This window comes from Cyphellophora attinorum (assembly GCF_001299255.1).
Source record: "Cyphellophora attinorum strain CBS 131958 chromosome Unknown Contig14, whole genome shotgun sequence".
Classification (NCBI taxonomy): domain Eukaryota; kingdom Fungi; phylum Ascomycota; class Eurotiomycetes; order Chaetothyriales; family Cyphellophoraceae; genus Cyphellophora; species Cyphellophora attinorum.
Genome location: NW_017253242.1, coordinates 267,334 through 290,143, shown reverse-complemented (window position 1 = coordinate 290,143; position 22,810 = coordinate 267,334). Strand labels below are relative to the sequence as shown.

The window sequence follows — 22,810 nt, the reverse complement described above, 5'->3', positions numbered from 1 at the left end:
TGCTACCTCGGCGAGTTGCCATGAAGAAGTCGTCAGCAGATAAAAGTGGAGAACGTCATCGGCGTCCTGCGAATTTTCCAGCGATTCCAAACCCGCCAAGCCGGCATGTACACTCAGGCCCTTAGCCACCAATACCTGCACGTGTACCGACCACTCGGGGCTCGCCTTTGTGCCTTTTTACATATCTACAACTCTAAGACTATGAGCTCGAAACAGCTCGGGGTATCTTGAGACTTTTGGAACGCCATCTGGCAGAAATGTCCATCCTCAGAACAGGCCAGAAAACTTCAGAGCCTGACCACCATTCTTGTCCTTCCCTTTGTTCCGCTTCCGTTTCTTTCGCTTCGATTTATCTGCTTCCTCGTCACTGCTGTCATCAAAGTCGTCTTCGTCGTCACTGTCGTCTGACTGAATGGCACGTTTTGTTGGTTGTCGACCTCCGCCTGGTATACCTTTGGCTTCCGTCCATACTTTGACCACTTGCCCGCCACCACTGACCAACCGACCAGTGACATCAAAGTCTAGTCCAACCACTCCCTCGACCTCATCGTGGCGAATGTCCCAATCATCGAGAACGCCGTTTCTTCCCACCCGCAGAAATCTGACAGCACCATCCTCCAGACCAGCTGCCACGATCTTCTCGTTCATCTTCAGCTTGCCGTTGCCGAATTCTAAGGGTACTTCGACCATTGACTCGATGCCACTCTGTGTCCGGTCGACCACCAGTCTTTCGTCTTGGTCACCCCATACGCCTCGTTCCCACAGACTGACAATGCCATCTCCTTGACCGACAAGTACCTTTTCCCCAACGCTTGTGCCGCCCTTCTTGAGACCTTTTATGCATACGGCGCTTGTAAGTTCGACTTCCTGATCCTCACTCGTGCTCAGAACACCTTTCCTGATATCGGTAACGACAAGTGTGCTGCCGCCAACCGTCAGCCACTGTTTCGGGAAACCGCTTGTGCTGGCTTCTGTGACCGGTAGAGGTATCAGGCTGTTGACATGCTCCTTGTCATGTGGGTGCCAGGTCTGTGCTGCCCTGGCTTGAATCTCTACTCCTTGCTGTCGAAGGTCGTGAAGATATAGCTTGCCGGAATCGGTGGCGAGCAATAGAGCTTGCGGACTGAGGGCATGCAGCACAGTAGGCGCGTCGTCGTCACCAGTGTCTTCATCGGCAGGAATAGCAATTTTGCTCACAACTTTGCCATTCTCGCTATGGAATGCCTTCACCAGACCGTCTGTGCCCCCAGAGTAGCATACCGAGCCATCGTGGCTGTAAGACAGAACGCGACATGATCCCTGATGTCGTTTTGTCTTCCATAGTGTGTCTATTGCACCAAGACCATTTTCTGAGGCGGTCGACGATCTTCTGAAGCTTGAAATTATCGGCGGCTTCCCGTGGCCATTCGCCCCATTCGCTTCTGCATTTCGCCCATTGACTTGTGGATCGACTTGGCTGTCGTCGTCCGAAGGCAGCCTATATGCAATGACATGACCCGACGAGAGGCCGACCGTTACAATTGGCTCGGAGGGATGTAGCACCTGTGCGAAGAGATCGGCCGGAAGCGGGAGGGTGCATATCGTATCTAACATGCTGAAAATCGAGGCTACCGCTCAGGCATGTTGTGAATAGCGTAACTTCGGTGCATTCGCACTGCCGTAGGCTCCTGCTGCAGGATCTGAGCCTTTGCGGACAATTGTAAGTAGCGGCACTGGTGTGACTGGCGTCGAGCTGCAACTCATAGCATCACATTATTTTCTGTGGAGAAAGGTACCGCCGCTTCCGATAAGTGGATCTGCACCTTCTTTCTTCCCGGGGTCGTCACCCTAAGGCACAGGTTTGACTGGCATGTCTTTCGACTCCTACCGGCTTTCCGTGGAGCAGCAATGGCCTGCGAGCAGAGCATCGACTCCGTCGCATCAGAGCCCTTTGCAGAGGTAACGACTGTACTAGGTCTCCTTGTGTATGCTAGATCACGAAGGAGAAGCCGTCCGCTACAGCGTGGGCGCTTACGTCAAGCGATAGGCCTCCTTGGGCTCCGCAAGCGCGTAGCCTGGGAGCACCTGCAGATGTTCGTCCTAAATCAATCGGCAGGTGCTTGATCAAGTGCCGATGCTGGCTGGAGACGACTGAAAGCCAGCCATTTCGCGCCGACCTTCGTGGTCAACCTGTTTGTAGAGCAGAATGAGGCAACCATAAGGCAAACGGCTCCAATCATTGCTCGTCGCAGAGTCTCCAGTCCTTCTGAAACGAGCTCATGCTGAGCGCGGGTAATGTGTTGTCATATCTAGCACGGTATTGCTCGAAATAGACATTTGATGGGTATGTTGCTATTCTCGGGCTCACGATGTCAGTCCTGCTCTGCAGTGATTCTGCAACAGAGATGAGAACCGTCGAATCGCGTCTATTGCATACTGGAAGAAGCGCGTGTAAGCCACATCGAATCCATTCATCGATGATGTAGCCGCGTCCTCACGAGATGGGGCAAGCGCATTCGAAGTATGCGCCTTCGATAGCGGTCAAACAGGTGAGTCTCGCCAGCTCTTAGGGAACTCTGCCTTTTCTCGTCATGATCGGCGGCATCGACTGCCTTTCGATCCTACAACTACTCCCAGCCCTCGAGAGCTGTATAGCGTTCGGCACGGTGATGACCTCGACTACTCCCACGCAAAAGCGCGACTGTCGTTGGAGGCGCTTTTGTACTAATGGCACAGGTACAAGATCCGGCTGCGTACATATATCAAGGCATTTGGACCGACTGGACCAAAGGAAGTGATACTTGGGGCCTGACGTTGACTCTGCACCCCGACAATGCGGTGTTGGTGACGAGTGCGCTTGCTGTCTTCGTCACACTGGCTGGTAGTCAACTCTGGACTATCGTGCGCTTCACTCTCCATCAGACTGGATCAAGGCCGCAGCCTGTACCTTCAACGCCAAATCACACCAAGCAGCAAGTTATACTGAGGAACGCTCCGACAGACTTAGCGACGGCTCGTCTTATGGCGTACGACGCTTGGATATCCCGTGGCAGGGGCAAAGGCCGCAAACTATCGCCACGTGCTATATGGATCTCCGTCGTGGCGATCGTTCACGCACTTCTGTTCATGGTAGCAGGCACCTTCTCGAATTTAGCAATAAGCACCGGCTCGCAAGTGGACGGAACTGCGGTCCTTTCACGAAGCAGTCACTGCGGCATTTGGAATGAGACCTACTTCGATATTGTTGCAGGTGGGAATAATCCGTCCAGCAGCGAAACCCTGGACCTGTCCACCAAATATATCGCCAAGCAAGTAGCAAACGTGCAGCTGAGCGTTGAGTATGCACGAAAATGCTATCTATCGCAGCAGGGTCCGATTGTGCCGTCATCGCCTTGCAATGTCATGAGGAAGCCGAGGCTCAATTGGAATACACGAACGAATGGATCTTGTCCATTCAGTAACGGCCTGTGCCACGAAAATGCTGATGTCGTCATGTACGAAACCGACACCATCAATTCGCATACAGATCTCGCATTAACGCCAAACCACAAGACCGTCTTGACTATCGACGAATCACGACATGTGCGGTTCTGAACGATACAGATCGCGTGCGGGATTGGGACGGTGAAATAGACGTGACCAGCGACGTCTTTGAGCGAAAGACTGCTCACGCATACTATGGCCCTTCGTCATATAAGCACACCGACTGGACGTATGCATACTCAAATTTCGCGTCTCTGTACGATAACTTCACTGTACAGGTGACCACACCTTATCAAGTCGATGCCGAAATCTACTGGGCTCTGAGTGACCCCGCCTACAGCACCAGTGATTTCGAGCCGATCGAGGGGCTCCTTCAGAGCTCTGCGGACGTCAGTCTCTTCTTCTTGAGCTTTTCCGGTATGTATCTCGAAGCGATAGACGATCCGTGGTTTTCGGCAAATCGCCTACACGAGGTCGATATACCTGTTCCTCTTATGAGGAGAAGGTTTGCCAGGGATGCTGCGATCAGCACCATGGGCTGTACGGAACAGCACCAATTCTGTACTCACGATAAGATCTGCACACCCTTTGGCGGTTTCGATCAAGTCCAGAATCACCAACCATTTGTCGAAGCCATGACTGGCCACAGAAACGCCACCTTTGATCGTATGCTACGTGCGATTGCTTTCAGCAGCATGAAGGAAGTGGTGGAGAAACTCAGTGTCACCAATTCGCCACTGCTTGCGGTCAACGAAATCGCTACAGCGAATACGGTTGTATCTATGCCCCTACCTGCAACACAGTGGCAGCGGGAACTGATGTACTGGCACTCTATTGCCATGGCCCAGGTCCAGCGTAATGTCGTGCAGTGGAGCTCTGGACAAATCGCTCCCGATCCACAATTTCTCTTGCCTCCGCAGGAAGAGCAGGACAAGTGGTTTTGTCAAAATCAGCTGATACCCTCCACTGTCTACCAGTCTTTCAGTATCATGTCAATCATACTGATATTGATCTTTGGGATGTTGATAATAGTCGTCAGCCTCAACGTCGAGGCTCTAGCACGTCTTCTGAGACGCTGCCTGAGGCGATCCGAACCGAGGAAGGACTGGGATAACGATGATATGCTCAAACTACCCGGCAAGTTTCGAGATAGCTTTTGGAGACCGCGTCCACCTCCAAAAGACAAAAACAAGTCTCCCACTACGCCCACTACACCTACGTCTCGATGGGGCCGGTCGCCGAGCGCACTGGCACCTCCGAGTACGGGCTTGTCAAACGACACCACTGCCGTCTCGTGGACTCGGTGTTCGTCGCCAACACTACCTCCCGCTGACCGAGTGATTCCAGTCATCACCATCTCAACGGAGGCTTCGCATGTTGACCAAAGTTCTTCGCCGTACTCATCCCGCCGTCCACATCGAGACTCCTGGATGGCCATCAGTCTGAATGAACTTGAAGCGGCAACGCACTCGTCAAATTCCCCAGCTCAAGCACAACCCGAAGATCGCAAGAGGCTGTCAAGGACGCTTTATGAGGTTTGCCATTCGCCTTCCATGCAGCGGCTGAAAAATCCTCTCAATTTCCACGTGCCTCGACCACGAGGCTCATGGATATGAAAAACTTGAATGGGCTAGTGTCACACCTTTGTGACCAAGCTTTGCCAGTAATCCTAGGCCTGCTTGGTGATACAATCGATCCGGACTAGGCATCGAGGTTTTGAGAAGTCCTTGCCGGTCTGCCACTTCTCGCACGACCTTCAGATCCCAGGAACGAGACTTAAAAGCCACCACTACCGGTACCTTTCCCACCGCCACCAACGCCACGGGCTTCCACATCGGGACTTCGCTTGAAGCCACCACTCCCATTTCCTTTGCCACCACCACGAACACCACGAGCGTCGACGACGACGTTACGCTTGAAACCTCCGCTGCCATTGCCTTTGCCTCCACCGCCGACGCTCGGTCTTCAAGTTGAATGTCTCGCTTGAAGCCACCACTCCCATTTCCCTTACCGCCGCCACCCACACCTCTTTCTTCCACGACGATCTCACGCCTGAAGCCGCCACTACCGTTGCCTTTGCCACCTCCTCCAACTCCACGATCGACCAAATCTGCAAATATCTGGTCAGCGATGCTTGTCAAGCTCTATATGTCTCAGCGTACCAGCAGGAGCGTCGATAGGAGCAGCCATCGCCATGGATGCCATCATGGCAACGAGGATCGTAAAGACCTTCATGTCTTGATCTTGAGTTCAGTCCGACAAGTGTCTGGCTCAGGCAATGGCGATGATCAGATTGAGAATGAAAGCGAACAAGGATTAAGTCCGGCCAGCGGGTGTCTTGACGGAAAGATGCTTGGTAATGATTGAGCAATTGCGGAGGAATGTAAGGAATGTGTTGGTCGATGTGTCTCAGGTCTTGTTGCGTTGTGGGGAGATCGGCCCTGCTTTATACCCGACAAGCCGGACTGCCATATCCACAGATCAGGTGCTGGCTCAACCGAAACGAAACGGAACGAAACAAATCACCTCAAAAGCGCTGAGGTACCGGTCGACAACAGGCCATCACTAAGTCAATTTGCGTCCATCACGAGCAGCGACGAATGCGATCGAGTGGGCCTCCTGGAGAGCACAGCATCACACGGGCTGGGTACGCAAATAGGCGCTTTGGCGCCATGGTTATTGAACTCAGAGGACAGGGTCGAGAAGACTGACGCCCGCGTTCGCACCACCCGTGCTACAGCAATGTCAGAGACAAGGATGTTGAACCCGAAGCGATGATGTTTGGTGGAAACAGCTCCATCCAGAGAATGTGAGCAGGAGGTCTCGACATCCGCCAATCAGACAAACTCAAGGAGAGCTGGTGTTGAACCGCTGTGGCCGCATGGATCTGACGGTAGTTGTACACCAAAGTTGAAAACCTAACGACGGATTGGGACCACTACATTATCGAGGGCTCAAACCTGTCATTGCAGTACAATCTGGCTTCGAGATTGAGGTACAAGCTGCAATCGCTCGAAAAGGCAACTTTGCAGCGCTTGAAACGGTCGCACTTGGCCAAGCCAGCAGCACTCACGAATGGACGAGTTGCGACTGGCCCGCAAGTTGGTACAAGCTTTGCGAGCTAAACAATCGATGAAGGAAACAACTGGAGAGCGATGGCGGATGGAAACATGCACAACGGCGTCATCGAACGGTCAGGTTGGCCCTCTGCTACCTCAAAGAAATTACATCGGTGGTGTGTAGTAAAGACGAACGAATCGCTTTGGTTCGAGGTTGCCTTGTCTGAAACGCCCGTTCACCCAATCACAAGGTTTGAGGCCAGTCTTGGCGCTAGAAGTGGAACACGCCTGACTGAGGTCAGGGCGGTTACAACAAATCACAATCACAATTTCATCGTCCATAAGGTATTCGAATGCATCATCGACCGTTGGACTGGGCGAAATGACTGTCCATGTGGTCACCTATGTGTCTCAGAAGGCCACTGCAGGGTCTCGAAGGCCGACTATTGTTTCGTTTCTCTATATCATCACAGTCGCTCGAACCCTGTCTATCCTCAGATTGCTCTTGTCGTCAACTTCCTGATCAGAACGTGGTTCAGCGCTTGCGTGTTCACATCGACACCTCTTGCAGATTTCCAGTGCGAGAAGAACGGCTATGCAAGTCACATATATCTCTGTTCGTGCTGCAGCTCGCGAGCAATCCCAACGTGAAGGTTCGCCCTTAAGCTGCATAAGCGAGAAATTTCGCGCGAGAGCTACGTAGGCTTCGGGAAACGAACCGAAGTGACCTGCAGCGTGCATGCATGTACCCATGCAGCCGTTTTTTTGTTCCTTGGGCTACATCAAGACCACTTTTACGTTCCTGGCCTTGGCCTCATCGCCCGGACCCACGTCGTAAGACTGACTGCTTGTGAGTGACGGTCGCTATAGCAAGCGCCGTGGACTTCTTCGTCCCAACGATACAGCATGACCAAATTTGGTATCACTGTGAGATGCGAGCGCTGGCGCCAGAAGAGTGACGTCTACTCATAGCCGCACCGTAATTCGCTGGACTGAACATGAAGCCGGGTATTGTGTTCAATTGTCACACACTGGTTGTGGTTGCCTCCTCATCCAAGCATGGCGGGAAAAGTGTTGACGCAGTCTAACGAAGACGTTTATGAACGAAGCACATTGCCAAGAGTGTCGTCCTCTCGGAGTATCGAATTGCCGCCAGCAAGACTGCCAGCTTTAGACTCGAGTGGTTAGACAGCGGAGTCGAGGCCTGTCGCCACGCCCTTTGATTCTTCTGTTGTCGTCGCGCTGTATCTGCGCTTCTCATATGACGGCTCTTCGGAGGCATTCGCAGCTGCTCGAGCCCTCAATCGGTCTGTCAGACTTGCCTTGTGCCACAACGCGTCTTGCATGTCCTCGGTTGACTTTGCTTGCCAGTCATTCCAACCCGTCGAACCTGCACACCATGATTAGTTTCGAGAAAGCTCAGAGTGTGGACCCTTCCTTGCGGAACGGACATCAAGGAATGTACTGAACATACTGAGTGGGAACATCGCTGGGTTCTTCTCCAACAACGCCCAACTGCTACCAGTCCCAGCAGAACTGAAGTCCCAGCTTCGGTCTGCTCTCGGTACTGATGTAAGGACATCCAATTCGCTCTGCAACTCTCGACAATACTGATCCAGAGGCAGATCATTCACGTCATTGCCGAAAGGATTCTCGATCTCAGCACCAATAGCCCCTAGCCCGAGAATGATGTAAGCAGCGAACGATGCGCCAGGAATCGTCAACCATCCAAGTGGTGCGTAGAGTTGGAATGGCAGCACAGCCACGTAGACCCAAGTGATCTGTGCGATTGAGATCTGGTATGCAAGTGGCAGAGGATGATTGACGATGCGTTCCGTGCTGGTAGCTACGTCTGCCATGATACCTGAAAGGAAGTCAGTGATTTTCAGAAAGCCATCCCGGCTCTGCAGACATACCAAGTTGAGTGACGATGTTTGATTGCAATGGACCGTTTGTGAGGAGCCCGGTCGAGGCTATGTGCTCCAGATACGATTGCAAATAAATCAATATCTCCTGCGGAATGTTGCCAATGTTGAAAGTCGCCTTCTTCATGGTCTTGCGAGGATTGGATTCGGCGAAAGACACGCCCAAATACTCCCCAGCGCGCTTCAGACCACCGCTAGCTTGGGGGTGAAGAGCCGAGATATCGTCGGCGTTACTGACCATGACATCGAGTGCGCTGATGAAGGGTGATAGATCAGCATAATCGGGAGCAGCTCGAAGCGCAGCCTATGCTTCAGGGCCACAGCGAAACCCTTGATCAGATTGATGGCGGTGACTTTCTGCCACAAGTCCGCTTTGCCTTGGCTGGGATCCTCTTTGTGTCGCTCATTGGTATGAATCCATATCAGACGGGCAAGATTTCGGCTCGCAAGCATTAGGGTCGCCCATAATCGAGCACCTTCGATGTATCGTTCGTAGGCTGTCGACGAACGGAACGAAAGAGCTAGACCGACCACGAAACCCAGAACGGTGAGCAGCACGCTGTTGACTGCCAATGGATACACCAATTTGGATATTACGGTAATGGCAGTGGCCCAGCATATGACGATCAGCTGCGGAATGATCAACTTGGGTATGATCGAGCCATGTATCCGGAAGAAATATGGCACCTTCGAATGGTGTTTGATATCTCGAGGACCTCTGAAGAAGTCATCAAGCTCGAGGCTGTGGGCAGTCGGTTGGCGGGACGGGTTTGGCGTGAAGTTGAGCTGCTCGGTCGGTGATGAGCGATGAGATGCCATGATGAAGTAGGAGAATCGTAAATATGCAACTATTCGCTCATCAAGCAGAACACAAACACAAACGCTGGTGCTAGTCGAAGTCGACAATGTCCATGAACAACGCAAAATGAAACCACGAGCAAGGAAATCTGACAATCGATGTCAACACGAAAGAACAGCTGAAGTCAGGTGCGAGACTGAATCTCTTTAAAAATTCACCTGTGTTTCATCTTGCTGTATTATTTTAGATGCCACTGCGTGGTCCCCGACATTGGGCAAGCAGTTCCTAACCAGTTTCAGCCAGCCAACTGCCTGGAAGGATCCGAGGGGCGTTCTAGGCGTCGACCTTACTGGCTCGGTAGTGAGAAGTCTTGTGTCGTGGCGCCCCTGACATTCTTTCGGGAAGTTCTAGCAACGCTTGTTACAGCCTTGCCGTTGGGGCAAGGAGCTGAAAGTCAGCATCTCGTTCTCGCTTTGAAGACCTTCAAGATAAGTTGATCACTCGTGCTGAATCTTCTGCTTTGTGGGCATTTCGACAAGCGCAGCCAGATCGAGAACGATTACAACATTGAATGCTGGCCAAATTACATTTGGATTTGGATGCTGAGAGACATCAGGGATAGCTCCGATCCAGTAAACTCTTGGTGCCGCTTAACGTTCCCTTCCGACGCGGGCGGCCCCGCTTGAGAGGCGGTGTCTTTCCCCTGGACTAGCTCATCTTACCGAACGTCAGTTCTTCAAATTTTTGCTGCCACTACAGGAGATGCATTTCACCGTACATGTAAAGCTACAACGCAGTGTCTCCTTGGTCACTGAGCGTGAGCCTCCACATTCACTCAAGTCATCAATGAGAGTCGGCAGTTCCCTGCGGAATCACGAGTCCATTTACGGACGGCCAAGCATCTTTCAGCTATGCTTGGCGTCATCGCTCTCGTCCCCACTGCGGCAGCAAACCGATCGACAACGTCTAGACCTGTGAGACCTGTAATCGGTTTCGGAACGGCGCAGGGTCAGCATGATGCGGAATCGATGTCCGAACATCACAGGCAAGAGAAGACATGCACTTTTCATTTCGCAGCTCACAGTCACCTTATTTCCAACAAAAGTATTCAAGCCTGGCAAAGTTGATTGTCGACCGTCAACTTATGTGTGAAATGGATTTACAGAGCACTAACTATCACACAGCCAAGTCCAGCGTCAGATCCCAGCCTTCCTTAGTTCCTCTTCTGTCCAATCCCACAGTGCTTTAGCAAGCTTGTCGTCCCTGCATTGCGCGCTACCTGGCTCTGGCACACCGACCGGCGAGAACATGCCGCCGTTGCTCACATCGCCTGTCCACGTCGCCGCCCACAACGGCGTCAGTGCGCCCTCCTCGACAGTCAATTTGCCAGCGACGGCGTCATATGTGCGTTGCATCAATCCTAATGGGCCCCATCGTTTGCCCGAGCCCAAGTAATGATCCAATAGTCCTGTATCCACCCTACCAGGCTGAATTGCCACATGCACAACATCAGGCCAGTGGACCACCGACTGCCTCGCATACAGGATCTGGGCGAGCTTACTGATCGAGTACCGTGCATATTCGTTGACGTCCTCACGTTTGCCCTTCTGCTGGTCCAGTCGACTATGCTGGGCGATAGTCCCGTGTACGCCGCGGCACTGGAAACATGCACGACTCGGACGGTGTTCCTTTGCATCTCCGGAAGTGCTTCAGCGGTCCTCTGTAGCAACGGCATCAGCAACTTCGTCAATGCTGCATGGCCAAAGTAGTTCGTTGCAAATTGGAGCTCATAGCCGTCCGCTGACAGGGCGGGAGGGTTTGCCATGATCCCGCCATTGTTGATGAGTATATCTAGTCGTGTATTCTCCGCCAAGACCTTGTTTGCTGCGGCACGGATACTCTTGAGATTTGCGAGATCGAGCTCAAGGTATTCGACACATGAGCTGGCGTTAGGATTGGCCAGCAGAATGTCTTTCAGGGCAGCGTCGAACTTTGTGCGCGAACGTGCAGCTAGGTAGAGACGACGCGGATTGTGACGAGAGAGCTCGAGTACGGCCTGCTTGCCTATACCTGCATTGCCGCCAGTGACAATAATGACGCGGCCGGTGAGCTCCGGTATCGATGTCTTTGGGTCGAATGCGTGGATGTTCTTGTAAGGATTCAGCAGGCCCATGGCGACCGTAGCGAGTTCTTTGGCGCAAGTGGATTTCGGCTTGAACACCTCAGCAATGCCCTCGGTGGACACAGGGGACTGGGACGAGTTTCGTAGAAGTCGCAACACAGTCTCCAAGGAGCGAAGAGCATGTCTGCTCCTGTTTACATGGCAGCTTCTTATACTGAATGCTTTTCTCCGCTTAGCGCGTAGTACACAGGGCCACGATCCAGCACCAGCAAGCCATGCAGCATCGATATGCTTGAGTCCCATGTGCAGCCAAGCTCGCACCTGCATGCCATGAGGATCCGGCTCCATCTAGAGAACGGATTGCTGATAGCCGAAGCCGAGAGCCAATCGGCGCTCGGAAACGGATGCAGCTCTGGCCGTTGATTCGCTGGCCGCGCTGGTCGTGGAGACCAAGCGGTCACATTATAATTCGTTAAGTATACCTCGTAATGACTGCCTCAATAGATCTTACACTCGAGGTAGGCAGCCGCCTTGACGATTGAATGTGCTCAGATCTTGGCGGAGTCTCCGAGGCTATATCCCGCCGCAATTCCAGTACTGCCCTCTTCAAGCAAGCCTCCATGATCGTCTTCGTCCCGGTCGTACTTGATCTCTAGTCCTCGCCATGTTCGATTGCGGGTCAGAAAATCCGCTGCTGGCGACGCAATGCCATTCACGGAGACCACTTCGCCATTCGATCTTTTGGTCAAAGCCTGTGTCGGCGTAGGCGCTGTATCATTGCCATTTGTAAGCACTCCCTTCGGCTGGCCCATCGGCCTTGTTCTAGCAACATAGCGACCGGTCCGTAGATCGAATTCAGGAGGCTCCGATTCGTCTTCGGACCCAGTGTTGGCCTCTACCGGGTGCTCGGTCTCGACAGCCTCTATCATTGCTTCATTGTCCTCGGCAGCCTGCATAACGCTGCTGAAGTCGGCCCTCCAACGACCAGTCCAGATTCTGCCAGTATCAGGCTGCAGTGCCAAGTCCAATTCAAACGGCGTAATGATTGGCTTGTAGAAGTCTTTACTGTCAATGAGTGAGCTCTCCCAGCAGCCGATGACGACCCAACCTCCGATCTCAGAGAAATTGGCGACCTTCGCAGCATTGATCTTTCCCACGACGAACAAATACGATTTCTTTCCTGCGTTGGCGATCTGCTGCTTGACATATTCGACCATGGACAGGTAGTTCTTGACGCTTAGTGTGTTGATGAGGATGCCCCAAACCGAGACTGTTGCAAGCGATGTGATCAAAGCGTATCGCCGTCGGAGAAGCAGACCTGTCGATCTCTGTAATGCTGCCGAAGAATCAGAGACCATAGCTTCACGATTTGTAGGATAAACAAAAATGCTTGCAACACTGGACGTTAGTGTTAAAAGCAAGGACGTCGGTGGATCGGAGATATGAAAAATATGCCACGAGCTCAACGAAGAAGGGTCAGAGGCAACTGAGGCTGGTACAGTCCGATTCGGTATCGATGAGGAAGGGTCATGCTGAATTGATGCTGCGAAGATGGCCGTATAGCCACGAGATCCCAGCGACGCCGCAAGACTTGCGACGTGTGACTCGTACGGGACGTCGGCAGTAATGATAACTCTGATTGCATGGTCTGGAAACGCCTTCTGAAATGCGGATAGGGCAGCTTCATGGTCCAAATCCCGCCTCGTGAAGATATGCAGTGCAGGCAGGCGCGCAGTGGGCGAGAGGCAAGCGCGACCATAGTGGATAATTGCGTCCGCATCCACATGCTCTGCAGCGATCTCATCCACGCAGCATGACCCATATGATGTGTCGGCAAGTATGGTCAGCTTGACCGGTTCAAGATCCTTGTCTGTCAAGGACAAGTCGGCCAAGCCGTTGATTTCGTTAGCAGGTACGCCTTCGGAGGTTTTGGGCCCGTTAGGGACATCTGGCGGCTTGAGGCCACGAGCGAGAAGCTGATAGACTCGCGCAGAGTGCGACAGCATCTCGTCTGGGAACTGTAACGCGACTCTCCGCCATCGCTGCTGTCTGATCTCTGCAATGGTCCTCTGAATTTCGTAGCGAACGCAAATCTGTTCATCGGACAAAACGTCGGTGACTGGATGGACATCTTCGGTGTCATTAAGAATATGCGATGCAGGCGTAGACAGCACTGGCGGCGCACTCAGATGTTCCACCATAGCTTCGTCTGTGGAAGTATGATTTATCAAGGCAGACGAATGTTGTGGCCATGAAGAGAAAATCGATGTACGATTGTACGCAAAATCTTGCCAAGTCAATGCTTAGTCACCGCAAAACCAGTGTTTTCCACTGTTCTTCCAGACGTTCTTAGAGCCTGCCGGCTGCTGCAGCCAGCGCTATCTATGGCGTTCACACGATGCGCGGAGCGTGCGCCCTGCGCGTAGCTAAACGTGAGCGTCGTCTGTCTCTCTAAATGTCAAAGCTGGCTGTCTTACTAGAATTGCCATTATGCATTGATGCCGATCTTCCAGTCGTTGGTGGTCTCCTCCACATCCCGCAAAATGGCCCTGCGGGGCTACCAGGTGTATGTCGGCATAATGTTTTTGGCCGCTGGCCTAACCTTGATGAGTCGCTCTTCGTCGTGACAGAGGTTCATTGCAAAACAACAACAACACTGTCCTCGACCGTAGGCTTAAGTTTTACAAAACCACTTTTACAACCTCGACCTGAGTAATCGTCTATCGATACATCATGGAGGACAAGGTCCGGGATTTGAAGATATGCATCATCGGAGCAGGTATGGCTATCGGCGAGAACTAATCACGTAAATGCAAACTAACTGAACGTCAGGCATGGGAGGGCTGACATGCGCTCTTGCGCTTGCGAAGAGAGGCTTTCGAAATATACATGTGTACGAGTTCGCGCCAGATCTCGGATTTGTTGGTGCTGGAATTCAGCTTGCACCCAATATGGCCAGGATTCTAGATCGGCTTGGAGTCTGGGACGATATTCAACGTGAGGCAGTCGTCCTTGCAGACACGTCAATACGGCAAGGCAGCTCCGATGAGGAGCTCGCTAACGTTGATCTCGGCTATGTTGGTACTACCTACGGCTACCCTCATATGGTAGGTCATCGGTCATCGCTGGCAGGATCAATCTTCGCAGGGTGTCAAAGGGAGGCTGCAGTCAACTTCCACTTCTCGACGTCGTGTAGCGACCTTTCCTCGTTCTCACCTCGACCATCCTTCACAGCCAAGTCGGCCTCAGGGTCCGAGAAGGTGGAATGTGATGTACTCCTGGGCGCAGATGGGGTTAAGTCGCGGACGCGAACTGCATTGTTGAATGCCATCCACGCCACAGCGGAGGTCGAGGACTCTGGACAAGCGTGTTATCGTATCATGCTCACACGTGATGAGATGGCGCATGATCCCGAGCTGCTGAAGCTTATTGACACGGACAGAGCAACAAGATGGATAGGTGCAAAGCGGCATATTATTGCATATCCGGTCTCGAACAAGTCGATATATAACATCAGCACTGCTCAACCTGATGTAAACTTCGCCGATGCACCGTCTGCCACGTACACGACAAAAGGATCTAAGTCAGCCATGCTTGACGTATACGCAGACTTCTGTCCAATGATACAGCGAATGCTCAATCTTGTCCCTGAGGGGGAGGTCTGTGAATGGAAACTGCGGGTCCATCAGCCTCTGCCGACATGGGTCCACGGATCGGTGGCGCTCGTAGGAGACGCATGCCATCCTACGCTCCCTCACATGGCGCAAGGTGCCGCTCAAGCAATAGAGGATGCTGCCGTACTCGGAGTCGTCCTATCGCGCCTACCCGACTCGGAGCCTGACAGCATTACGAAGGCTCTCAGGGTATACGAGGTCGTTCGAAAGGAGCGTGCAGAGGCGCTCGTGGCGTTGGCTGCCAGCTCGGGGAAGGCACTTCATCTTGGCGAAGGTGCTGCGAAAGAGGAGCGAGACAAGCAGTTCGCCAAATTTCGTCAGGGCGGCAAAGGTGACGTGCCTGACAAGTGGGCGGACGCGGACGTGCAGAAAATGGTGTATGGCCATGATTGCATGACCGTTGCAGGCGATGTGTTTTATGAAGAGTTCGAGAAACTCTCCTGACGCTTTGCACCATGCTGGAACCGGAGTGTAAGCGCCGGCAGCTATGCACTCCTGGCCGGATTTAAGTGTGCGAGTGCTCGTCTGATGTGGTCGAGCTTCATATTCGACAAGTCTTGCTGAGGAGGCTTGTTGAAATCACAGTCAGACGAAGAAGCTCAAAAGACTGATCATCAACCACAGCCCGGCCTGTCCCAACAACATCGGCCTCAGTGTGTTGCTGGCTTCCACTGCTTCGTTCCAAGTATAGACGCCAGGAATAGTGACCTGCTGTTGTCAGTACAACCTTACCATCTGAGATCAGAGCTTCATTCATACCTGCTCCTGCCAGAATGGGCTGAAGTGGAACCAGGCAGCAACTGCTGAGACAGCCGTAACAGTGTTCAGGACAGCAGATGAGCCTCCCAAGAACAGTGTGTAGAGACTTGTCCCAATTGACAGCAAGATCTGAGGATGAAGTCAGCTACGATGCTTGGGTAGATGGCACGTGTTAAAGCCACATGCACTGGCTACCGGTTCCCGTGACAAGTAGCACTTACAGACACAGCAGCCGCTCCCTGCGTCGTGCGAGTCCGCCACAGCTTGTCGGCAGCCATCTGACTATATTGTGCCGCCGTCTCAGAAGCGGACTCGTACGTACGCAGCCGCACAATAGCACGGTATGACAGTGTTGCTTCGTAAAGAGCCAGCGCACATGCTGGGGTCAGCAAGCCAGCGAGCAACATGTTTGGAGTGTGCGCTGCTTAGCAAATCGAACGACTTTCCCTGAAGTTGGTCTGCTCGAGCTGGTCAACAGACAACATCATCAACACCGGTGACCAAGATGTTCAAGCGTGATGTAATGCTAAAGGCAAAGCCCTACGGAGATTCGCAGAGTATAGGGCACTCAGTACGGCGCATCCCAGCGCCTGAAACAAACATTTTGCATCTCGGAGGCCTCTGGTTCCAACAGGCACGATAACATTGACAGTTGACGACTTCACTGCCTCCTGGACGTCAGCTTTCAGGCAATCTGTGGGGTCCACTGTCGATTAGGCTCGACTTTATCGTCTGGAGCAAATGGCTGTCCTTAGGACGCGCAGATTCGACAGTGTTGGACGTCGAAATGATGAATGGAAGCTCATCCGCACGCGGTGGTCGCTGCAAGGTACAGCCTAGCTCCGTCCAAGGCCAAACCGCCTGATACGTAGCGCTACCGCTCACGAAATGCTTTGCGAGCAGCTTTAGCGACCATCGGAAGAGCCCCACGGGCGACTTGCAGTCCGCATCCGAAAACGCGCCTGTTCCCCTCCTACGCGGGGCAGATCCGGGACAATTCGTGAAGACATTATCCTGACCTCATTTTGGGTTTAGGAACAAAATAGTCCTGGTCGCCGTCGTAATGCCTGCTGTCTACTTCTCCTGCGAAAGGTGAGTTGTTGATTTATTGCGAGTCATCTCTCAACAGGTCATACTTCCATCGCAGTGTTCACCATGGATCCCTTCGAGTACAACGCGAACCCCTCGCGCGTGGTGTTCGGACCCGACAGCATACAGAAACTGCCAGACGAGCTGCGACGACTGAAGTTGTCCTCTCCTCTGCTCCTGACAACGCCCCAGCAAGTCTCTTCCGGTGAAGACCTTGCTAAGATCCTTAATGCCGCCTCAATAAAGCCGGCTGGCACGTACACCAATGCCACTATGCATACCCCTTCACATATAACCAACGAGGCGCTCGAGTATATGAAGTCCGCTTCTGCAGACAGTGTCGTCTCGATTGGAGGTGGTTCGACAATTGGTCTCGGCAAAGCCATCTCAGTGCGCACCGGCCTCCCTCACCTCTGCATACCCACGACCTATGCGGGTAGCGAGATGACACCTATCCTAGGCGAGACGCAGGATGGAAAGAAGACGACACGATCAGATCCAGCTATCCTGCCAGGCACTGTCATATACGACGTCAATCTAACCATGACGCTGCCCACCTCCCTCTCTGCGACCTCCGGCGTCAATGCAATAGCTCATGCCGTTGAAGCATTATACGCGAAGAACAAGAACCCTATAATCACAATGATGGCGCTTGAGGGCACAAAAGCACTTGCCGAATCCCTTCCCACCATAGTCGAAGACCCCTCGAACCAGGCTGCCCGAGAGAGAGCGCAGTACGGCGCCTGGCTTTGTGGCGTCTGCCTCGGCAGCTCCGCCATGGCGCTACATCACAAGCTCTGCCACACGCTCGGCGGCAGCTTCAATATGCCTCACGCAGAGACACATACGATCGTGCTGCCTCATGCTCTTAGCTACAATGCTCCTGCCATACCTGAGGCGATGAAGCTGCTGGCGGAGGTCCTTCCAGGCAGCAATGGCAATGCTGTCCAGGGTCTGAACGTTCTGCTGGAGAAGCTGAAGGTGAAGCGGGCGTTAAAGGACTATGGGATGAAGGAGGAGGACGTGGCTAAGGCGGCACAGATTGCGGTGAGCAATCAGTATCCGAATCCGCGGGAGATCAAGGAGGAGCCTATCAAAGAGTTGATCAGGAGAGCATGGGCTGGCGAAGATGCGAAAGACGACTTATGAAGAGATCATCATTCCATTGGGGATTGTGTCTTGTGCAATGATTCGCACATCTGCATGCGCATAGTAGCACAGGGATCTAGTCAAGCAGACTGTCCCACAAGGAAGTCCTCAATCCCATAAAAGCTATGCTTTCTTGTCAAGTCATCAAGCCGCGTGGACTTGCAAAAACTCAATAGCTCCTGTTCTGCCCCTCGTCAAGAGTGTTGTCTGTGAGCTTGAACGTCCTCCTTGGTCTCCGTGATCTGTAGCGCCTTCGCTTAAGCACCATCAGCGTCCTCCTCAACCTCAGCTTCCAAGGCCGCAGCATCGGGGTCCTCCTCCAGTTCCACTTCCCCAAACTCCGCCGCGCTCAACGGCTCATGGCCTGTGTTCATCTTTCCACCTGCCGGATTTCCTTCTTCCAACCAACGCACAATTGGCGTCTCGGGCGGCCAACCCAAGTGCACCGTGTGAACCGTCAGAGTACATTTCGGGCAGATATATTTGACATCTGGAAGCCGCTCACGACTCTTGACCAGTCCCAAGCTCAACGTCGTCCAGTCTTCGTCTCTCCAGGTGAAGGTCTGCGCGACCGGCTTCTCCTTCTGTAGCTGTGGTAGAGCCGGAAGCAGAGTAGGAAGCGAAGACTGCTGTCCTGCTGCTGGGGTACCTCTACGACGGTCTACCTCGGCCCTACGCGCAGCCACAGATGAAGCACTGTATGGCATGGCGGCCTTCTTGGGGCAGTTCTTCCAGTACTGGCACTTCTTGCCGTTGATGGGGAGGTACTTGCGGCAGATGTAGCAGAGACGGCGTTGCTTGAGCTTCTCGCGTTCCTTCATCTCCGTGACGCTGTCTGTCTCTGGTTTCTGTATGTACTCTGGGTTCATGAAGCCTTCGAGCATCTGCATGAAGCGGTGGCGTTCGATGTCGGAGCCGTAGCGGTCGCGAATGACTGGAAAGCCAGCGCCAGCTTCTATAGCCAACATTCCCAAGCGTTTGTGTGTAAGGCCGAGGAATGTCTGTGTGATGGGATCGCAGTGGCCCATGACGCGCTCCAGGACTTCATCTGGCAGAGATAATAGAGAGTCGGGCCTGGAAAGGACGTTGGGAAGATCCTTGATGGGATCGTACTCGGATTCGTCCATTGAGACGGAGCCTTCAGAAGAGGCGTCTGAATCATCGTCGTGCGTGGTTTTGACCTTCTTGGCACCGCTAGCGACCACAGAGTCCTCCTCGTCTCTCTTCCGCTTGTTGGAAGTAGAAGCAATGTCGGACTTGTTGGCGTTGTTGACCTCCTGAGCTGTATGTGACTCCTTCTGCACAGAGCCCTCCTCAATATCTTCAAGGTCAACAAACTTACGCTTGAGGCCCATCTGCTTGCCATGAGAAGTGTCTCGCACACCCTTCTTCTCTCCCTCGGCTCTGGCCTTGTTCGCAGCTTTGACTTCGTCCTTTGCGGCCTTACTCATGCTTCGAGTGTACGTGATGTTGCGCTCAATCTCGGCCTTGGCATTAGCTTGCTTGACTTCGTGGTAGAGTTGTTTGGCTTGGCGCTTGCGCTCATCTGCGGCTTGCTCTTCGGTCATCTCGCCAGCAGCAAGAGCCTGACGGGTAGCTTCCTCTGCTCTGGCCTTGGCCTCCTTCTTGGCGTAACGCTTTCGAGCGCGGCGACGGGCTTTCTTGGCGGCTTTACCGGTGCCAGGTGGGTGCTTGGAGAAGTCGTTGACGGTTGGAGGAACGTAGTTCTTTGCGCCTGGGCCATGAAGCGGTTTGGGTGGGAGAGGAAGTCTCTTCTCCTGGACTCAGTGAGATCGTCTGCCACGACCGCTATGAGAAGAAGACTTACGAGACATGGGATGTGGAATTTGCGCAGCGGCTTGTCGCGACGAGCTCTCTTGAGAGACTACTACTAGTGAGCTTCATGTTGAGGCCAAACGTGACTGAACTTACAATAGGTTGGGCCGGAGCTCCAGTCAGATAGCCTGGGCCGCCAGCGGGTTGGAGACCTGACATTTTGATCCACTGCCCCTGTTGGATGGGTTCTCAGGAGAGACTATTCGGTTAGTTACGATGTGTTCAGATCGTTAGCGAGGAGTCGGGCTCTGCGGGTTCGCGAAACGCTAGGTGGTGAAAGGCTTTACAGAAGTCGGAAGAATGCTAGACGGATGGACATCCGAAGAAAAAGGCAGCACGACCTTTGTTTGTTGTGGGCAATAGACTTGTCACTCATTCAACGTCTTGGCAGGGAGGCTGGGATGTTGATTCAAGTGAAGAAGGCGATAAGTGGGCATGACTGAAGAGAGGAATTGGCCGTGAGTCAGATGCCGTTGCCGGACAGCAAGTGAACGTACGTCTCGGGGGATACACTTGACAGTGGTTTCGGAGTCTTTCTATCGCCGCCTGTGTGAGTCTCTTGTCTCTTGACAGTCAGACCTTCGTTCAGCGAAGACCATCGTTGACAGCTAGGTGTGCCACGGCAATCAATGAGTCATGTCAAGGCCGGCCACATCACCATCGAGGCCGATCTGTTCCAGCAAACATGAAGACAAACTTGGACTTCGCACCTGCAACATCACGTCGACATCGACGACGAACGCACGCTTCCTAGGGCTGCAACATCGCTGTCGTTGGTCGTCATCGGTGCCGACCGGCTTGCCGCTGCGAGACTTAGGGCATTCGATGCCACACCTGAATGGCATGTGCATGATGTCACGAGCTTGCGATTGGCAGTGGTGGGCCACTTGGGCTGCTGGATGCTTCGACAGAACAACGGATGAATACACTGCTACAGGTAGAGACCCAGGAGGTTGAAAGCGAAAGCGAGGTGCGGTCAAACTTTGGGGGCCGTCCCTGCCAAGCGCTCGGACACTTTTCATGGGCATGCAGCATTGCAGGCATTAGTACACCTTAATTTGAGCCTTCGTGATCAACATCAAAGGATCAGAGCAGCATAGGTTTCGCCTTGCGGGCGTTCATGAGGCGCTACTGTACTGACGTACTGACTACTCTAGTGCGAGGCCTGACTATGAAATATGCGAGCCTGGCACGACATACATTGAGGTCATGAATGATGAAGAGTTCGTGGAGTTTGCGGCACGTTTGGGACGACGGAACACGCTAAATACGATCGTTCTATCTCATGCACGATGAAATCATTTACCAGAAGTGCGTTGGGCCCTCGGCCTCTATCTTCGCGCTGAGAAATGGACAGAGTAAGTTCCAAGGAACGGGTGCGAGCACCCTACTCTGGACGTTTCTCAGCGCGAAGATAGAGGCCGAGGGCCCAACGCACTTTCCCACAACTATGTACAAGGCGAATTGGAAGGAGCTTGAAGAGGTCCATGATAGGGCAGGCGCGGTAGTCAAGATGCACCTGCCTTGGAATGCGGTTGATCACGACAAGACTCCATGCACAGTGGGAAGACACTGGCAGTAGCAATGTGTGGAACTTCCTGGACACGGGCAGTCACTGATGACTGGTTCTGAAGACACTCTGCACTAAATGAAAGCCCTCCGAAGTTCTACAAGCGCCATCATTGCCATGGCCTGGCCATACGGCATACTGGTTCGAGGAATGGCAAAGTAGTGCTCCAGGCTTTGACCGACTGCGGTCCCAAAGCTTGTATCACTGAGCTCACCATCCTCGCCAATTCTGTCCAAGACCGCATTGATGGCCTTCATGGCAACTTCAACGTACTCCTTGCCGATGAGCCGCTGCCTGGCTGCCTTCAAGAGACCGTACGCAAATCCAGCAGTCGCCGATGCCTCTTCATAGTTTCGATCGTCTTCAACGTCGAGTACTGTGTTCCACATCCCATTCGGCAACTGATGCTTCTTGAGCGCAGCGCATTGCGCACGCAAGACCTCGACTAGGTACATCCTCAAGGCGTCTCCTTCAGGTAGCTCTGCAATTTCGAGGAATTCGGGAATCGCGATAGTGATCCACGCGTTGCCTCTTGCCCATCGAACGTCCGCAAAGTTATGCCCAACACCATGATCTGCACCGTCATCAAATTTCCAACCATGGAACCACAAACCTGTTTTGCGATCTTGCAAGTAGTTCACATGGATCAGGAATTGCCTTTTCGCCTCCTCCACATATGAAGGTCGCCCCAAGACCATGCCAATCTTAGCGAGTGGCAAGGCTGTCATCATGAGTGTGTCATCCCAGAGCTCGTCCTCGTTGAGAAGATCATACGTAACATGCTGGAACCCACCACCTTTCGTCCTTGGTAGATCATGCATCGCCCACTCAGCCCACTGCTCCAGCCACGGCCGATATGCTCGGGCCTCGCCATGAGGATCCTCTTCATAGACGAACGCTAGGGTTAGCATAGCAGCCATTGTATTGATGTTCTTCGTTGTGCCTTCTGCCAAGCGGCCATCGAACCATTCCTTGATCACGCTTCTGGCACGGGAAAGGGGTCGAAGGAATTGGTATTGGTATAGACCATACAAGCCGATCCCGTGCGTCCACTCCCAGTCATTCCAGCCCTTGGTGTCAATGACCCGGCCATCAGCCAATGGCATCAGAAATTTACCAGTTGTATCTTTGATGCTGACAAGGTTGGAGATCAGGAGCTCAATCTTATCTTCAGTATCTGCAGCAGTGAGGCCATTGATACGTAGGGGAGTAGGCATTGTGATGGGTGGACGCGTGCGGAAAGTCGATCTTGAGGCTCATTGCTTCAGAGATGCTGGGGCTTCTCTCACACAAACGCTTCCTGGGACGTGCGGGGGCATATCGGGGGCTCTGAGATTTCTCACGCATGGTGGGGCGTTGTCCGACA

At 53.1% G+C, this 22,810-nt stretch overlaps 11 protein-coding genes across 11 annotated transcripts; 3 read left to right on the top strand and 8 right to left on the bottom strand.

Moving 5' to 3' along the window:
* Positions 1 to 267: 267 nt before the first annotated feature.
* AB675_3350 (WD repeat-containing protein jip5) lies at positions 268 to 1,593 on the bottom strand (the record flags this gene model as incomplete). The annotated part of the gene is made up of 1 exon (XM_018143394.1): positions 268 to 1,593. The coding sequence occupies one exon, from the start codon at positions 1,591 to 1,593 to the stop codon at positions 268 to 270; it is 1,326 nt and encodes a 441-aa protein (XP_017999720.1).
* An 887-nt stretch (positions 1,594 to 2,480) lies between these two features.
* Positions 2,481 to 5,078, top strand: AB675_3349 (uncharacterized protein; the record flags this gene model as incomplete). The annotated part of the gene is made up of 3 exons (XM_018143392.1): positions 2,481 to 2,528; positions 2,716 to 3,317; positions 3,506 to 5,078. 3 exons carry the CDS (start codon positions 2,481 to 2,483, stop codon positions 5,076 to 5,078), a joined length of 2,223 nt encoding a protein of 740 aa, XP_017999581.1.
* Positions 5,079 to 5,238: 160 nt separating this feature from the next.
* AB675_3348 (uncharacterized protein) lies at positions 5,239 to 5,697 on the bottom strand (the record flags this gene model as incomplete). Its single annotated transcript, XM_018143391.1, has 3 exons — positions 5,239 to 5,389; positions 5,419 to 5,572; positions 5,625 to 5,697. 3 exons carry the CDS (start codon positions 5,695 to 5,697, stop codon positions 5,239 to 5,241), a joined length of 378 nt encoding a protein of 125 aa, XP_017999785.1.
* A 2,008-nt stretch (positions 5,698 to 7,705) lies between these two features.
* On the bottom strand, positions 7,706 to 9,265 carry AB675_3347 (uncharacterized protein; the record flags this gene model as incomplete). The annotated part of the gene is made up of 4 exons (XM_018143390.1): positions 7,706 to 7,911; positions 7,996 to 8,385; positions 8,438 to 8,640; positions 8,685 to 9,265. 4 exons carry the CDS (start codon positions 9,263 to 9,265, stop codon positions 7,706 to 7,708), a joined length of 1,380 nt encoding a protein of 459 aa, XP_017999567.1.
* Positions 9,266 to 10,441: 1,176 nt separating this feature from the next.
* AB675_3346 (putative oxido) lies at positions 10,442 to 11,418 on the bottom strand (the record flags this gene model as incomplete). The annotated part of the gene is made up of 2 exons (XM_018143389.1): positions 10,442 to 10,868; positions 10,895 to 11,418. 2 exons carry the CDS (start codon positions 11,416 to 11,418, stop codon positions 10,442 to 10,444), a joined length of 951 nt encoding a protein of 316 aa, XP_017999535.1.
* A 497-nt stretch (positions 11,419 to 11,915) lies between these two features.
* Positions 11,916 to 13,568, bottom strand: AB675_3345 (Diphthamide biosynthesis protein 2; the record flags this gene model as incomplete). Its single annotated transcript, XM_018143388.1, has 1 exon — positions 11,916 to 13,568. One exon carries the CDS (start codon positions 13,566 to 13,568, stop codon positions 11,916 to 11,918), a length of 1,653 nt encoding a protein of 550 aa, XP_017999704.1.
* Positions 13,569 to 14,100: 532 nt separating this feature from the next.
* AB675_3344 (3-hydroxybenzoate 6-hydroxylase 1) lies at positions 14,101 to 15,485 on the top strand (the record flags this gene model as incomplete). Its single annotated transcript, XM_018143387.1, has 2 exons — positions 14,101 to 14,146; positions 14,200 to 15,485. 2 exons carry the CDS (start codon positions 14,101 to 14,103, stop codon positions 15,483 to 15,485), a joined length of 1,332 nt encoding a protein of 443 aa, XP_017999628.1.
* Positions 15,486 to 15,626: 141 nt separating this feature from the next.
* AB675_3343 (uncharacterized protein) lies at positions 15,627 to 16,207 on the bottom strand (the record flags this gene model as incomplete). The annotated part of the gene is made up of 3 exons (XM_018143386.1): positions 15,627 to 15,749; positions 15,801 to 15,929; positions 16,022 to 16,207. The coding sequence occupies 3 exons, from the start codon at positions 16,205 to 16,207 to the stop codon at positions 15,627 to 15,629; spliced, it is 438 nt and encodes a 145-aa protein (XP_017999789.1).
* Positions 16,208 to 16,955: 748 nt separating this feature from the next.
* On the top strand, positions 16,956 to 18,038 carry AB675_3342 (Maleylacetate; the record flags this gene model as incomplete). The annotated part of the gene is made up of 1 exon (XM_018143385.1): positions 16,956 to 18,038. The coding sequence occupies one exon, from the start codon at positions 16,956 to 16,958 to the stop codon at positions 18,036 to 18,038; it is 1,083 nt and encodes a 360-aa protein (XP_017999507.1).
* Positions 18,039 to 18,295: 257 nt separating this feature from the next.
* Positions 18,296 to 20,033, bottom strand: AB675_3341 (uncharacterized protein; the record flags this gene model as incomplete). Its single annotated transcript, XM_018143384.1, has 3 exons — positions 18,296 to 19,816; positions 19,867 to 19,923; positions 19,971 to 20,033. The coding sequence occupies 3 exons, from the start codon at positions 20,031 to 20,033 to the stop codon at positions 18,296 to 18,298; spliced, it is 1,641 nt and encodes a 546-aa protein (XP_017999802.1).
* A 1,485-nt stretch (positions 20,034 to 21,518) lies between these two features.
* Positions 21,519 to 22,661, bottom strand: AB675_3340 (Unsaturated rhamnogalacturonyl hydrolase YesR; the record flags this gene model as incomplete). Its single annotated transcript, XM_018143383.1, has 1 exon — positions 21,519 to 22,661. One exon carries the CDS (start codon positions 22,659 to 22,661, stop codon positions 21,519 to 21,521), a length of 1,143 nt encoding a protein of 380 aa, XP_017999748.1.
* Between the last annotated feature and the right edge of the window lie 149 nt (positions 22,662 to 22,810).